This window comes from Trachemys scripta, chromosome 2, assembly GCF_013100865.1.
Source record: "Trachemys scripta elegans isolate TJP31775 chromosome 2, CAS_Tse_1.0, whole genome shotgun sequence".
NCBI lineage: Eukaryota > Metazoa > Chordata > Testudines > Emydidae > Trachemys > Trachemys scripta.
This window is the reverse complement of record NC_048299.1, coordinates 99,554,825-99,572,734: the sequence shown is the minus strand read 5'-3', so window position 1 is coordinate 99,572,734 and position 17,910 is coordinate 99,554,825. Positions and strand designations below refer to the sequence as shown.

Genomic DNA, 17,910 nt, shown 5'->3' with positions numbered 1-17,910 from the left:
AGCACTTGGGGTCCTTGAAACCTGTGACCTCACCCCCTGATTTTAGAGTCCTGGAAATCTCAGTTTTTAATTTTTTTAAGGTGAGTGTCTAATCCTTCTCCTTGCAAAGCTAAACTCTGATCCTGCAGAGTGCTTAAGCACCTGCATGAGTTTAAGCATGTAAATAATCCCGTTGAATTTAATGGGACTACTCATGTGCTTGAAATTAAGCATGTATTTAAGTGCTCTGCAGGATCAGGACACTAGACTGTAAACAGATGTATACTGATTGCTAGGGTAGAAAGTTTACCACAGACACACTTCAGGAGTTACAGATTATTCATGGTATCCTTACAGACATGTGGGACTGCCCTTTGGATATAATAAAATTTGCTAAAATGGATCCTCCATTCTAGAGGGAACATGAGATCAATTCACAGCTGTTGGAGGCAGAGCTGTCAGCACTGCCTTTAATGACACTACAGCTACTACAAGTTCCCTCTCAGCTGCTGGTCTGCTGTCTGCAGGTAGGTGATTCCTCTATTGAGCAGCTCATGTGGCCTGTGGCCGCAATAAGGAATAACTCAATACTGTAAGAGGCTAAATAGTCTAGCGGACCAAACATAGATCTGAAAGCAAGAGACTCCTGCTTTCTCAACTACAATCTGACTCTGTGTGTGATTTTAATCAAGTCTATACAGACAAAATTTTCAACAATGCCCATTAATTTGGGGTACCTAGACCTGATCTTTGGAATTGCTCAATACTCACATCTCCAAATGAGGTCAATGGGAGCAGAGAGTTCTCTGAAAAGTCAGTCCTCAGGTGTCTCAAATTGGGCACCCAAAGTTTGTGGACACTTTTGAAAATGAAGACCTTGTATTCTGTCTGAATTTCCCCAACTATAACATGAGGACAATATTTCCCTCTTTACTTCTCAGGGGGATTATGATAATTAATTAAATTATACTTAAATTCAGCAGAATGCCCACAAAAATCCTAGTGGTACCAAGACTCTGCTTATTCAGATAATTGTTCCTTACTATGTTTTCTATATTTTGGACATAAGTCTGGATGGCTGGGCTCTACTTCTCCTGCACCTGGAAGCAAGTTATAGCATGAATACTACCCATTCCACTTCTTATTTAAAAGGAGGTAGCTAAAGAATCACTTTGCTTATCTTTCCCACAAACCCAAGATTGACCTTGGGCACAAGAGTCACTCATCTTTTGAAGGAGGAGAGGCAAAAACCGATTTTGCAGATCTACCCTGTAGAGAACTTGGGAGATAGCTGTATTATTTGTATGCCTATTGTGTATGCCTCAATTTCCCTGCTCATTGTTACGATGCTGGCTACATGGTCTCAAAGAGTTAACCTCGGCTGGAGCTCTCAACAGAGGAGGGCTGGAAAATAGACAATGACATCAGATAAACCTTTAAGGCCTGGGGCTCAAAAAGATAACGATAACAGGGGTTAATTCCTCTGAAGTCTCACTTCTTCTAGGCTCTGGCTAGCAAAGCTATTGATAGGGGAAGACACTGGCAGGAAAGCAGAGATGAAGACCTTTGGTTCTGATAAAAGTAGCCTTGAGAAAACACTGAGGGTGAGGTGAGCGAATACTCTCTGAGAGACTGCTAGGGAAGCTCTCGGTCATCCCAGCTCCCTGAATAGATGCATGGGACAAATGGGACCTTTATCTAAACTTGCAAGGAGAGGATGAGGGGGTTAAGCAAGATAGATCCACGTAGATTGTTTATTGTCTAAAGATCTGTTTCTCTGAATGCCTTGATTCTGAATAAACAATGATTTGCTTTATGAAACCTGCTTGGTCACTGGAATTACCATTTGATAGCGGTCCTGAAGAGAAGTACCTAGGATAGGGGTCAAATCCAATCAGACCTGCTGAGACATTCACAGTTGATAACCAGGATAGCTGCAGCTCAGCACTTGGTCTCAGAGAAGCAGTTGCAGGGTTCCACCCTGAGATGTGACAGTAATAAGACTTACCACCTGGTTGGGAGATGCACTCCAAGGGCCACATGGGAGTCTGAGATGCAGCTAGCTTGGTAACTGTGACAGACCCAGAAGTGCTAAGGCTGTCTCCACAGAGCTAGAGCCAGATTCTCAGTTGGTGTAAGTTTGCATAGCTGTGCCAACTTATACCTGCTGAAAACCTGAGCAATAGATTATAGAGGAAAATCATCCACACTTACAATAATTTTCTGAGCCAAATCAAACAATATGAAATTAGTGAATCATGCAAAAAAGAGGAAATGACATCAAACATTTTACTGCAAAAGGACAAAAGTTCTTCAGTGACATTCTCAACATACTGAAAAATACCTTCCCTTCTGCATGTACAAAGGCCTGTATTTATTGAATGCAGCAAAGAAGCCAGAGGAAACACTAACAAAAGCGTAAAACGACTAAGCCACTACTAGACAAGGATCGGCAGAGGCTAAGTTAGGTCCCATACAAGGAATCATATCATAAGATCACAGAATACACGCAGATAAAAGAAAATGGGACAACTGCCAGGAAACAAAAATCCGTGGAGAATAAGATGTGCCCTACGCAGTTGCAGGACACAAAATTTACTGAAAAAGCAAACTAATGAAAGAGCTACCCTTTACTCATTAAGTCGTAGTACTGAAAATAAAATGTGCAATTCACAACGAAGGACATAGTCACAAAATGTAAACAAGCCTCCTTAAAAATAGAACTACTGGAGTAACTACCTTCTATTTCCAAAATGTCCATAAGCAGAATGCAGCTTAAACAAATAAACAGATTTCTTTTTTAAAGGAACACAAATAATTGGAGTTGACTCTCTGGTCTTGGTTAATTGTCTTTACACATTATTTGTCATTGTCATGCTTAGTTTAGAGCAGTGCTGCAAGTTGCTCTCTTTCCAGAGTACTAAATATTGTTCTTAATTAGTAATTTGTTGGAAAAAAGTTCCATATAATCTAAATTGAAAAAGAAAAAAATAGAGACATAAAATGTCATACTATATTAAAATGAGCAAATGTAGTTTGGTAGATCCATAAATATTTCATGTATTTCTTTTTTAAAAACTTTACTTTTATAATCTACCAACTCCTAAAGTTCTCATTTCTAATCACCAGGGCCCTCTTACTTTACATATATATTTGTCCTGATGCAGCTGTTAGTGGGAGATGGAATGTACATATTGGTTGCTTACTTGCCTTTATGTGCCTTTTTTATTGTGTAGACTTGCTATGATGGCTTTTGTTAAACTGAAAACCAAACACATAATTTTTAAGATCTTAATGCCCTTTCTTGAAGTTTGAGTCATAACTCAAATCAAGGAATGTAAATGATTGATAAAATAAGGAGGTTCAAAATAATAAAGCCTCTGTTTAATGGATATGTGTCGTGTTTTATTCAGGGATTTTTATGGAATGTACTTGGAAGACTTGAATGAACAGTCTTTAGGGCAAGTTTTACAAAACTGGTATTCACCGGGGAAAACATGTCATGCCACATTGACTAATCTGATTGATTCAGCTCTAGTCCTTTCTGCTTCTTTTCATAAATTTCTTAATCTAAAATGGATTGTTTCACACCTGAAGAATACCACTCTGCCCTGTTAATTTACTGCACCAGAATTTTTCCAGTGGCTCCAAAATACCTTCCTTAGAAACTTCAGTGTCTGGCAAGGCCACACACTGATCTCCAAGAAGAAGTGCCTTTTGAATAGAAGTATTCACATGATCTTTTACAGTGAGGATTTAGGGTAGGGTTTTTAAAAGCATATAAGTAACTTTGGAGCACAAGTAACACTGAAAGTCAATGAGACTTGCACTCAAGTCCTTTAGTTGTTTCTGAAAATGCCAGCCTAAGGCTCTAATACTGAAAGCTCATGTCAATCTCCGCTGAAGTCAATGGGACTATATATGGGCACAGGATTTTGCCTACACAGAACCAATACCAGGACTGGACCTCTATGAGAAAACATCATCTAACTAATCCCTGATACCATACTTCTGCATCTTCTTTAGAATTGCCAGCATCTCCTTACGGGGTTGTAACTTCCCTGAAACTAATTGCAGTTTTCTGCTGTTACTGGTTCACGAGTATCTCTCCCCAAACTTGGCTAATGGCAGTGGCTATCAACAAAGTGAGAAAGGTCTGGCCACTAATCAGACGGATGAGAAAGAAATGTGATGTTTCTGCGGTGCTGCAAAGCAAACCTCTGTTCTGTGGGTCCGATGCAAAGTCCACTGTAGTCAATAGACAGACTAGCTCTATGGCCCCCAGCCTCTAAATAAGAATCTTTGAACATGGACTCTGATACCCATGCAGATTCCAATGGATCAGGATCTTTGTGTCCCAGTCACAAAGGTAACTGAATTAAATATTAGGAAAACTGAACACCATAAAGGTTAGACTTATTGAGATACAGTAACTTGAGAATGGGAACCACTACTTCAGTGGTTAGTTTCATGTGCTTGGATACATGCTTCCTCTATATGCTACAGACGACAGCTGTGAAAAGGACAGAGGCATCACCCCATCCTAACACTGAGCACAAGCACCAGAACTTGCACATCAGGGTTTTGGAACTGTGTGAGGCCTTGCATGTATGTCTTTATTGTTGAGATACAAGTTCTGAGGGGAAAAAAAAAAACTTGCTTTTTTAGTTTGTTTTTTGAAATTTCCTTTGCTTCCTTCCCTCTTGGGCTTTCCCTGGACAGTTCACTGTACAGGTACATTTTTTGAGGAAAATGTTGTTTATATCTGATATCTATTCTTCATAGTGTTCAGTGAATGACTTTAAAGTTTATATAGTTTGGGAACAAAAAGGGACTATAGTAATTGTTACCAGCCCTGGTAGCCTCATTGCTGATAGGGAACAGGTGTGATACTATGATAGTTAGTCTCTTGCTTTCTTTCTGTTTGCTCTGCTAAATGGACTGTATTGTCAAAAGTGTATGGTGGGAGATGCAGTGTTTCTGGAGAATACCTCCCCTAGAAAGCAGCATCAGGAATTTCTGAACTATCTGCCAATACGTGTTACTATTAGGTTAGTTGCTTCCGACCATCAGAAGTGAGGAAAATCATGCCCATTTGGCTAACAATACTTGTATATTATGAGGCTGCTTTCCTGAAATGGAAAGGGGGGAAAATTGCAGCATTGACCTTCAGTATATAACAGAATTTGAAATTCTTTCAACATACAATTGATGCAAGAGACTGAATGGATCAGAAATTGGTAAGGCACAGAATTGTTCACCTCTAGGCCCATGTCACAGGGTGACTGCCCCATCAATAATACACTTAGCTCGCCTCCCCAGGAGGGAGGAGAAAATAAGCACAGTCCCATGACAGGCAAGTCACGTGGCTAAAAAAAAAAATCAGTTCTTCTGGGGTAAAGATAAAAACAGAAGCTTCTGCAACATTAAAGGGGTAGAGAGAGGGCAGACAGCCTGGAGAGGAGCATGGCAGGGGGAAATTGGAAGCCCAGAGAGGACAGATTTGGGTCTGGAGGTGGAAAGGAAACCAGATTGTTTAAAGACCTCGAGAAGGGGAAATGTCACGTTGAGTACCCTAGGCTTTGAATTAATTACTGAGCGCAGGATAACTGCAATACCACATGGGGGGGCACGGTGGGGGTCAGCACCCTGTCAGCCCCCTAGCTCAAAAGTGATCTAGGACTACTAGTAAATGAATGCTGTTGCCATTTCAGTATTCAGTAGACTATGCTGTATGAACTGGAAGACACAGTACTGTTCCGAGGGTACGCATCATAACACCTGATAGGAGATTTAGCTCTAGCTGAAATCCTGGCCAGCAAGCTTAGGAAAAAGCACTGAGTGGAAATAAACACTGGCCCCTCTCATGCCTGTGAATGACTCCCTCACACTGAGAAGTGGTCCCTCCAGGTCAGGGTTGAGGCACACTGGCTGTCCAATGTAGGGAACGTAACACTGCCACTGTCACACCTATTCTGCACATAAGGGGAACTTCAGTTTCTCCTCCTATCAGTATAGTGCTGCACCTTTCAGAGACACTTAATTCACATAAGAACAGACTGCCTAAGGAGGATGTGGAAGCTCCTTCGCTGGAGGTTTTCAAAAGGAGGCTCAATAGCCAGCTGTCTTGGATAGTTTAGACCAGTGGTTCTCAAGCTAGGGCCGCTGCTTGTTCAGGGAAAGCCCTGGTGGGCCGGGCCAGTTTGTTTACCTGCTGCGTCCGTGGTTCGCCGCTCTAGGCCAAAGGGAGCTGCAGAAAGTGGTGCGGGCCGAGGGACATACTGGCCGCCGTTTCCCGCAGCCCCCATTGGCCTGGAGCAGCGAACCGCGGCCACTGGAAGCTGTGATCGGCCAAACCTGCAGACATGGCAGGTAAACAAACCGGCCCAGCCCGCCAGGGGTTTTCCCTGAACTAGTTTGAGAACCACTGGTTTAAACCCAACAAATCCTGCATCTTGGCAGGGGGTTAGACTAGATGACCCTTGCAGTCCCTTTTAACCCTATGGTTCTATGACAAATCCTGGCCATTTCCATGAGAGCATGGACAGTTGCTCCTGCTAGGAACAAGTGTGATTCTCCTCTGTAGAAGGGCTGTACTCGGAGAGCCCGCACAACTGCAGAACTCAAGCTCCACTGGGATCCTGGTGTGCTGCAACGCGGCAGGGACTGAGGGACGGGCAGGGCAGATGGTATCATCTTCTGCAGATCTGCTAGATATTCTCTACTCCTCCAGGAGCAGGGAAGGAGGTAAGGATATGAAGGGTTGAAGAGACTATTCTAGCCCTGAGTTTGAAACAGCAGCCACAGAGCAATTTCACTATTACTCCATAGCTTGGAAGGGAGGAATATTTCCCTATCCCATCCCACAACTCTGTGGTGGGGCTAGGGTTTGGGGCTTGAATCATTTTGTAATAAAAAGACACATTCTGAACTGGCTGATGACGACTGACAGCTGAGCTATTATAGAACAGCAGCTGCATGAGTAGAACACCAACACTTTCCTTCCTGAATACAGATTTTTAAAATAATTTAAAATGTCTTTCACTATTTTAATAATAATACAGATCCATTTTTATACCAGCAAGAGCCACCTGGATTCCCAAAATGTTTCTATAGTCATACTCCCAGCCTGATTGAAAGATCTTGCCCTTCTATATATACACAACACCCAGGGGCCAAAGTGTGCCTTCCTACTTGTGCAGTCCCATTTAGTTTAGTGTGCGGGTCAATGAGGGTAGAGGTGGGCCAAAGATGTTCAAGACAGCTGTTGGCATGTCTTATAATTAAAATTCTAGTAACAGAGTAACTGATAGCTCAGTGGTTTGAGCATTGGCCTGCTAAACCCAGGGTTATAACCATAACAATGCATTTGTGAACAGATACATTCAGTTAGCAAAGAATCACAGTAACCTGTGTTCCTGAATAAACTGGTATCGTGATGGAGATTATGGAGACTAATGATAGTAAAAAGATAAAGCGAGTACTAGAGCAAATTGCTGTAGCAACATAGTTTTATGTTGTTGTTTTGTTGTGTTGATTTTTTTTTTCTAAAAACTCACTTTTATAATCAGTTCTGTAAATGAGACACCAGAACTGTGAACAAGTGTGATTATAGTGTGGCAAGGAGAGAAGAAAGAGAGATTATTTCTGCAGTAAGAACATCACTGAAAATAGAATCACACTGGGAATGAAGATAATTTCATTATGGATTCTTTTGCTGGTAATCCCATAGGTTGCCTCTGATCTTCTACATACAGAGAAGAACAATCCACAATCCTGTACGTTTAATTCTTTTAGAAGAAAAGATATCCCAAAGCTGCAGAAATAAGTTCTCTATAAAGGTGGAATTGTAGTTATGGGCAAAGGTGTTTGAATTAGGGAAACATACAGAACCTATTATACTATGGCTCTTAACAGACATTGGTTTAAAAGAAAAAGTATCTTAGGTATCACATACACATCTACCTTTCTGCAGATATTCTTTATGGCGTTAAAATAGATTGAGTAGATTATATTGGAGTCAAACATCATACATGTTGGGCCAGATCCTCAGCTGGTGTAAATCAGTGTAGCTCTATTGACTTTAATGATGCTACATTGATTTATACCAGCTGAGGGTCTGGCTCACCAAGGGCCAGATTGAGTCCAGCCCTGCAAGGATGCACAAGAATCCTTCCCTCTTCTGAGCCTCTATGCAGTGAGGGGTATGTTGCTAGCAAAGATGCTAGACTGAGAGGGAGAACACTGAAAGAGTGGTGGAGACCATGACACCACCCTCTCCATCCTAGATAGCACAGCTAGCTCAAACAGGGGAAGCATATGCTGTACACTTTCAAGGATGTAGCAGCCTGCATGATTCCACCCTGTCGCATGCCTGGCTGCTTTGGTGAGTTTCCATTCGGGCTGCCTATCTCCCACCACCTTCCCTGTAACCAGTGGCTTACTGCCACTTTGGTCCAAAATATGTAGCTTCACACTAAACTCAGGAGGTTTCAAGAACAGGGGCCTTGGAATTGCAATTTCAAAAATGAGCATGAGTGTTTCTTTTGTTGACCATAAAAGAGCCAGGTCCAACTTGAGTGATGGATTCTGCCTTCTTCCTATGGGTGGTGTAAAGCACTATCCTCTGTTGGCCAGCTCAGTTCTGACACAATCCAGCTTCCCACTCTCCAGCCCTTAGCACATGGCCAGGTGTTACAAAGGCTGCAGCTTTGTGGAACGAATCAGAAGGCCATTTCACACTGCTGGAGGGAAAGTATTAGCTTCCGTGTGTCTTCATGCTCATTTAGTCTCTGTCAGCCAGCCAGGTCTGTCCCTTGCAGCATTGATCCCTGAGAGCATACCTAAGTACAGAGGACCACCCAAAAATGGGGCCCTCTGTGGCTGTACATTCCCTGATGCCTTTGATCTCATTGCTCTTTTCTTTACTGTAAGCGTTTGTCCAAGTAATGTACCACTCCAGAGCCCTCATTTCTAGGTACACCAATCACTGAGGTCTTAAAGTTGACTACACAGGTTAGGGTGTTCCCTCACTTTTGTAAATAGTTTATCTCAAAAATAACGACTCAGGAAACTAAAGGTTACAGAGAGTCATTTTCACGAAAGGAAGGAATCCTGCAGCCTTTTAAGTGTCCTGCATTAATTTACTTTATATGTCTCATTTTGGTCTTTGTCATACACTATGTTCCACTTTTGGGCATTGGCAGCTTGAAAGGTATGCCCCGTTACCTAGAAAAAATGTCCGCTGCTCTGTCTATTTTGTAGTGCACTGTGTATTGTCTGCCCTGCCCAGCACCTCCCAACCCAAGGGTATCTGCATTTCAGTAGTACTGATATAAGTATTCTGTGAATCACTTTAGGATGAAAGGGCCCACATAGGGACATAAAATATTACCTCCAAAATATTATTGACTGCACCAGCCCTAAGTGGCAGAGACTAGGAATTCTTTATTTATGAGCGTGTAAGTGGCATTCCACTCCAGCCATTGATGAATTTTGTTTATAACAGTGGTCGAGACAGGTTATCATAGGTTTTTACAGGTTCTTCTTCGAGGGAATTTATGATGAGAATTTCTAAGAGTTCTTGCGAGGTGTTTGTGTTTAATGAGACATTTCTATTTTACTGTGAGTTACAACTTTTATTTTATGGAGCATTTCACAGGAGCAGCTCATTGATGATTGACATCCCTCCACCTCACTAACCAGACAAATATAACAAGGTCCCTAACACAGGGCTCTTAGTGAGACCCTGATTAAAGGATTTAAGGCTGGGATTTCAAAGGAGCCTAAGGAGTTAGGCAGACAACTCCTACTGAAACTCAGTGGGAGTTGTCTGCCTAACTCTTTTAGGCTCCTTCAAAATATCCCAGCCTAAATAAATAATTGAGGACACAATATTGGGCTTACAATGATCCCTCACTGTGAGGCTTAAAACAAAGAGACAAGCTACAACCCTAATTCAAGGATTACAACAGATGGCCACTACATACATAAACCCCAAATCTTTCTCTGCTTACAGATTCCTGTTCTTTGAATAGTGACCTAGGAATGTGATCTGGCAACTGGATATCACCAGAGAATATGACAAGCACTCCTTCCTTCCTTTTTGTATTGTAAGCTTTTGGGGGCTGGGAATAGGCCTTCCTATTTGCTTCCACTCTGCTTAGCATATTTTGGGTGTTACTGCAACACAGCTAATAGGGAAACATATTACCTCTTCACTTCCACACCATTATTTTTAATCCTGTGGTTTTTTCCTTGCCCCCTTCACTATTATTTAGCATCGTAAGTATATTACCTAATCCTGGGGATACAGCATGTATGAAATACAAGTTACAAAACAAAGTATTATATGCATTGAATTATGTCCCAAGCACTGCTCTAGCATAGTGCTATGAAGAAATCCAGTATATTTTCCTTTACTGTTGAATTTCCCCCTCCTCACCACCAGTAAAATATTTTTAATGCTTAACTTTTCATTTTCATGCTGTCTCATACAATTTGTAACCCAAGATGAGCATCGGTCAATACTATCATTTTTTATGCCAACGGTGAAAGACAATCACATTTATTTCCCTTTTAACACCTGCAGCTTCTGGTGAAATGGATGGGTTAGCATGGGGGCTGTTCTCAACGGTGTGTTTATTTTTAAACAGAAGAGGAACAGATCTAGGTTCCTTATAGGGCTACGGGTTGCTGTCCACAGAAATGTTGAAGAGAGGCTACTTTCAGATAGTGAAATATTCCTGAACTGCCATATCAAAATAAACCACTGATCTATCAACTCTGGTATACTTTGATTTTGGCCACCTGCTGCTCCTTTACCATAAGGCAGTGTTTTTCAACCTGTGCTCTGTGGATCCACGTTGGTCCGCAGACTTATGTTGAAGATTTCCAAAGAGGTCCACACTTCCATTCAAAATTTTGTAGAGATCCACAAATGAAAAAAGGTTGAAAACCACTGTCATAAAGTATCTCCAAAAATCTCCATGTGAATCTGTAGATGCACTTGTTCATTAAAAACATCTACTCAAATCAAGTGCCTAAATATTAAAACTATGTGAAACTAACAAATTCTCACTTTGCAGTTGTTCCCACAATGGAGTAGTATTTGATATTTGTGAATCTGAACAGGGGAGAAATGTCAACATCTCTCCAAAGCATGTACCTTTTTGAGGTGACGGAGACCAGATTTCATTGCTCTTGATACTGCTGAACAACATTCAAGAGGAAATCTCTGCTGGTTACTAAACCATCCCCACCCCCATTCACACACACAAACATAGTAAGGTCAAAGTCAGACTAATATTTTGGGATGACACAGCGGAAGTCAGCAAAGCCTTTTTATCAGGAGCAAATCTTTATAAACCATTAATCAAAACAAAACTGTAAAAGCTAAAAGAAAAGACCTCTCTAATTTACTCCTCAGAACCTTATTGTAGAATCCTGGCATCCCATGAATTCTCTTCCCCAAATATTCTAGTAGCTCCTCTCCTGTGTGAGGAAAGGACAGCAGGGAAGCCAGAATTGACCTCTTACCCATGAGCCATGCCACTTAGACTTATGCCAAAGAGGGGCTAATCCAGCTGGTTTTATGAGAGTCAATGGGACGACTCACAGGAGTAAGGCAAGTAGGACTTTCTCAACCTATCCCAAGATTTGTTTCTGCACCACAATACCTACTCATCTCTGCTTGGCATTATAGGCACAACTATGTTCTTCCATATTCTAGTGAGTCTCTTTCAGTAAAACAATATCTATTTTGTTAAGGTAGGAAGGGAACTTATTCCCCTCCCTACCACCGCCTTTGAAAGGTCCAATTATTCCCTTGACATGTAAAGAAAGAAATTCAACAGTACTATTCATCTTGACAGAAAAATGTTATTCTCTGAAAACAGAAAAAATGGCATTAATGCAAGGAAGGATTACACATCTCAACAAGCTTCCTAAAAGCCTTTTTCAGCAATATGCTAGAATATACCTTGCACTCTCCATAAACACGAGTCTTGAGATGAAATTATCCAACGTAAACAAAAACGTTAACAAATAGTCTACCATCTGGAAATTCAATAAACCCTAGTAATCTTTTGAACACCACTTTTAAAAATTACTTTCAATTTCTCTCTCCTATCTGAAAGCACGCAATGTTTTTTTTCTACCTCAGAATTACATGTTTATTAAATCTATCCTACCAGATGTCATCAAAAGCCATTCCAGAGATGTGACAACAAAGCTGTACTTGTAAAAATGCTTTTTCCACCCACAAACAGCCTTACACTAAAAAAATAATCACATGTATTCTGTAGCATTAACCTCAAATTCCAAGGAGTTTCTCTCCACCAAAATAAGAGAAAGTTGAAAGTTAATGGGAGTTGGTAGCCTAATTGCCCTTTGTGCCTTTGAAAATCTCCACCTACTTTTATATATCTTGACCCTTTTCTCTTTCTAAGATGATCCTGTCCCTTTCTCCTCCATTGAATTGCTACAGCATGATCAACCCACCCATTTTGTGCCTTTGCCATAGACACACATTATGGTCATAAATACAGTGCTTTTCAGCTTATGGACTATCAGTAGGGATGTTTAACCAGGGTATACCACCAGGAGACTACAGAAATTGGGCCAGATTGATGTAGTAGTCATTCAAAGACTCCACATATTTCCCATGAACCTTTTCTATTATGCATCCTCTCCTCATTTAAAAGAGCACAAAACTACCCCAATCCATTTGACTATTTCACACTGTTATTTAATTGGATTTCGATTTTTTACTTTAAAAAAAAATAAATCAGCATTTTTAGAAAGAGATGGACGCACATTTAAACAGAGATTTGAAAAATATTACCATACTGTCTCCAGTCCACAGAAGGAGGCAAATTCATCCACAGAATAAGGTTATTGAGTTGATTTAAGGAAGACGGCAGTGAATGGAAACCTTTCTGGCTGTACCACACCTAAGAGAGAAAACAGAGATATTAAATGAAAGATGGCCTGAACCAGGACCCCAGATCCAAATACCCTGGAATTTTAGGGAATTTCAGATGCAACGTTATGTAAGATTACAGGAGCTATGTGCCCCTCTGAGGAGCCACATGCATGGGATGGGGTAGTCCTGGGTGGAACAGAATCAAATGAGCTGTAGAGGTCCCTTGGTTGAGTACAGTTGTTGTCAACCCTTTCCATTCCAGGACACTCCATCCAACTAGCAACAAAGGAAGAGAAAGATCTCATGGTTTAGTGGATCACCTAGAACAGCCCCTTACATCATGCCAGATCAAATATATATGAAACACGTAACTCTCCTATTTGTGCTGAAAAGGTAACATTAATTGGTTTAATTTGAAACCCAGTGGGAGAATTTAGAAAACAATAAAACTTTGAGGTACTTTTCACTTTTGAGATTTCAAAATGAGATCTGCAAGCAATAGAAAAACACAACAATCAGAGCTAGCCACTGGATATGGGGCACGGAGGATTGAGGCCAATAACTCATCTACTACCAACATCTATCCAAAAGAGTTTGCTAGGCATAGAAAAGCATGAATACTGCCCTTAATGGGTGTTGAAACATGCTCCCCCCCACACCCAAGGAAGAGCTCTGGGAGGCAGTGTGACAGAGCTTGGACACAATACCTTCTTGAACAATGCAGCTCTACACTGCCCCAAGAGGCCTGGTCTACACTGGGGGGGTGGGGATCGAGTTAAGATACGCAACTTCAGCTACGAGAATAGCGTAGCTGAAGTCGATGTATCTTAGATCGACTTAGATTGACTTATTTCGCATCCTCGCGGCACGGGATCGACAGCCGCCACTCCCTCATCGACTCCGCTTCTGCCTCTCGCCCTGGTGGAGTTCCGGAGTCGACGGGGAGCGCGTTCGGGGATCGACGTATTGCGTCTAGACAAGACGTGATACACCAATCCCCGATAGATCAATCACTACCCGCCGATCCGGCAGGTAGTGTAGACGTACCCAGACTAATACCTTTATGGCACAACCCAGCCCTTCTCCAAGTAACAGGTAGCACCCATTTCTGTCACACAGCCTGACCAAAATGCCTCAGCCTTTAATGGAATTACCACTTCTTGAGGTGAGAAAACAGCATAAGCTCCATGCCCTTTCAGATGACACTACCAACAAAAGTGGTGAGGAGTTCCATTTATAGTTGGGGTTGTTGGTGGATACCTGTCCACATGAACTGGGCTGACCCTCACCAACTCATTTCACATAGGCCACCAAACAGACATTAGATGGCAACAATTTTAACTTTTTTTACATAAAGGGAATATTTATTTGTACAGATGAGAGGTCTCATTTTTGGAGGGAAAATAATTCTCTCATAGAATATCAGGGTTGGAAGGGACCTCAGGAGGTCATCTAGTCCAACCCCCTGCTCAAAGCAGGACCAATCCCCAGACAGATTTTTACCCCAGTTCCCTAAATGGCCCCCTCAACAATTGCACTCACAACCCTGGGTTTAGCAGGCCAATGCTGAAACCACTGAGCTATCCCTCCCCCATTGCTCTAGAGTATAGCTAACTCTAGTGTGCAGCTACTGACTGTAAAGAATTATGAATTGGGCATTGTTTTGTGGTTCTTAGGTTTCTTCTATGTTCCAGTCTGAGACCTGACAACTATTTAATCTTCAGGTGATCCTCTGCTGGTTCAGAAAGAGAGCAAGCCCTGTGCCTCCTATGTAAAAGTTCAGGAACAGTCTCCAGATATTCAGTTTTCAGATCTCTGCACTTCCTGGTCACCTGTGCAACCATGTGCCAGAACAGAATCAAAACTGAACTAGCAAGGGGAGCCAATTCCCCCACACACCATCCCATTTCTTCCTCTATCTGTTCTACTAAAATCTTTCCAAATAAGAATGTTTAACATACATAATGGACTGCATTGCAATTATGCACATTGTAAGGAAAAAAAGAAGCAATTACAAAAAACAATAATGCAAGATTCTGCTGACACATCCTCAGTTAATTGGAGGCATGGGAGAGGTCTCAATAAGTATTCACAGAATATCCTAGTAAATTTCATAATGTAACCAAAATAATAAGGAAAGCAAAAAAATGACAATATAGCATTGTCTATAACAATACATTTAGAAGTCCTGCCCAATAATTAGAATCACAGCATCTTCAGAGCATTCACAGCATTCTTCATCCAAGAGTGCGATAAAATGATGTAACTGAGTCAGGCCATCAGGAAATAACCAAATTAAAGCAGAATATTTAATCATTTATAATCTGGCAAAAAAAAAAAGTCCTTGATGTTATTATCTTCATCAGAGGATGCATCTGGTTCTTTTTCAAAAGCCTGAGAACAACTAATTTTGAACCAAGTGACCACAACATCGAAAAAGAGGTATTGGTATTTAGTTCCATCCAAAACAACACGCAGCTTTGCTAGACAAAACACTGCCAGGTGGATAACATTTTTATGATGAGGTGAAAGATGGGTGAGGAAACTGCTGATTAATCTTGGTTTTCTAATTGGGTCTGACATGCCAAGCGCCGGAAAGTCTCCCTTCTAGCACAGGACCAGTTTTAACTCTCAAAATTGGTAGAACCTAATCACGGGTAGCAAGCATGATTGAGGGAATAGCGCATTGAAATGGGACTCAGGACATCTGGGCCCAAGTTCCGTCTCTATAACTTCCTCTTCCTGTTTAATCTCGTCTAACTGTGTCTGACTTCTTGTATGAGTATAGATTAATTGATTTAGCCACATACCTCAGTTCCCCATCTGTAAAAAGGAATACTGTTAAGCACTATGTGGTGCTCAGATATTACAGTGATAAGGGCCATAAAATACTTAGATAGATGTGTGTTTATATATACCATATATTCCTATATTTTATATATTTCTACAAATATCACAGGGGGAGCAGTGGTTTGAAGGACGCTTTGAAGGACAGCAGATATTTTGCCAAAGTTACTGTACATGTTCTCCACTGACAGGGGTGGTCTCCATGGACAAGGAGAGTTAATATCCAGGAGAGTTCCTAAGAGATCTGTGTCCCAACAATGCTCTTACCATCTATGCCTTCTTTTATGCCAAGTGTTCTTAAATGGTTATATTTTACTTGGTTCATTAAAAGTTGTGTCTCTCTCGCTCCCTCTTGAGTACCTATGAGTAAAATTCATCTGCAGTGGAATTCTACTGCCTTTGAGCAGAGTAGTTGGGTGTTCCTTAGATAAATGCTATCAAATTGCGAATTTAACTAATTTTATCTTCCATTTATAGTCACAACTTCCTTCCACAGTGAGAATTTTTTTCTGTTAGAATTACATGGTGAATAGGCATAGGCTACCACTTTGGGATCTAATTAATTTCGTATTGCCTCAGTTACATGAACCTGTGACAACTTGGTAAGGTCAAACTAGAGAAAGGCCTATCTGGGGGCTTCCCCCTAAATTCTTAGTTACAGACCATAACAAGAACTCAAACTGTCTTCAGAGCTGCTCTAATGTTAGTTATATACATGTCTGAATATGAATCTTAGCACTTATATAGCACTGTCAGTGGGTCATCTGCCTCACAAGTGCCTCTTTATGGCAGCCCTGGAAGCAGCGCCTTGCCTCAGTTTCCCTCCTCAAGGGGCTTCTTAAATAAACCCCACTCAGGATTTCACAAGTTCAATGACAATAGCCCTCCCTAGGATCTGATTTTATTCACATGAAATTCACAAACAGAAAAAAGTCTTTCACCTCAGCCTTAAGCTGGGCACAGTCACTCCTCCCTGAGAGCTCACTCTCTCTCTCTCTCTCTCTCTCTCTCTCTCTCCTATATGAGCAGCTGGAGAAGATGCAAGGCCTGACCTGCCTTCATACCTTCTCTCCAAAAGAAATCAAACTTCCAGACAGGCTTTCTATCCAGCCACACCCTTCCCAGCTGGAATATCCCTTCCTCATATCAGGACCACGACAGGAGTCTCTCCCTTCTTGCTGCTTATTCTCCCAGTTGTCTCTCCTTGACCATCCTCCTCTCCCTGCAGCTTTTATAGGGTAATCACCTGACCCCTGCTCAGGTGTGCTTCCTTAGTAACTAGAGGTAGCTGGCCCCAGCCCTCTGACCTTCAAAAGGGCAAGCCACCTTGCGACAAGCACTTTATAGTCCAGATTACAGATAGAGACAATGAACAAGCAACACAACTAAGGAAGGGATGGGTGCAGGTGGGATGAGCTATTGAGTTCGGCTACACACTCCTGTTCCATGACAGTCATCTTTGAATGTTGAATGCCAGAGTTTTTTTCAAACATGCTTGGTATGCGATACACACTGTGGGTGTATTTTTGTCACATACCTGGAACAAGATGTGTTTAAGGTGCTAGCCACCTTCCATGTTTTGGCTGGGTATTGTTAAAGTTGGAGTGGGAATTTAGTTGTCATGCAAATCCTGCAGTGGAGAGGAATAATTTGTGAAGGACTCAGAGGTTTTCTGCAGTGTAATGAATCGTACAGTAAGTCTCTTCATATGCAAATTTCCCATTTTTGTTCATAAAAGGCTATGTAAATGGTACATTCACTGTCTTGTGAACAGGCCCGAAAGGTCAAAGTAAAAGACTGGTCATTAATTATTGAAAGGTTAATGCAATAATTTGACACTACATCAGTCGAAAGCCACTTCAAGGAGGTAGTTTAGATAACATAGAGCCCTTTATAAGTCTAATGCACTATTATGTTGGCTCTGAAAAATGAAGCTTACTCACTAACTGTATAACTATAATTTATCCTTTTGCTGACGACAGATGAAGTAGGTGCCAAAGACCAAAACGAAAAAACAAAAACAAACAAAAAGGCAGGCAGAGAAACACAGTATATTGTAGCCATTTGGACTCAAGTGCCCAATTATGGATTGATCAAGTCAAGAGTTCAAAGCTGCAAGAAATTTGGGGGAATATAAATAAAGTTAAGATTCTGTCACG

At 41.4% G+C, this 17,910-nt stretch overlaps 1 protein-coding gene across 1 annotated transcript in view; it reads right to left on the bottom strand.

Annotated features, from left to right (window-relative positions):
- ABCA13 (ATP binding cassette subfamily A member 13) overlaps window positions 1–17,910 on the bottom strand; it is a 285,349-nt gene that overhangs the window by 73,478 nt on the left and 193,961 nt on the right. The window contains exon 48 of the mRNA XM_034761320.1: window positions 12,824–12,932. Coding sequence (XP_034617211.1) covers window positions 12,824–12,932 — 109 coding nt within the window. The remainder of the gene's footprint in view (window positions 1–12,823; window positions 12,933–17,910) is intronic.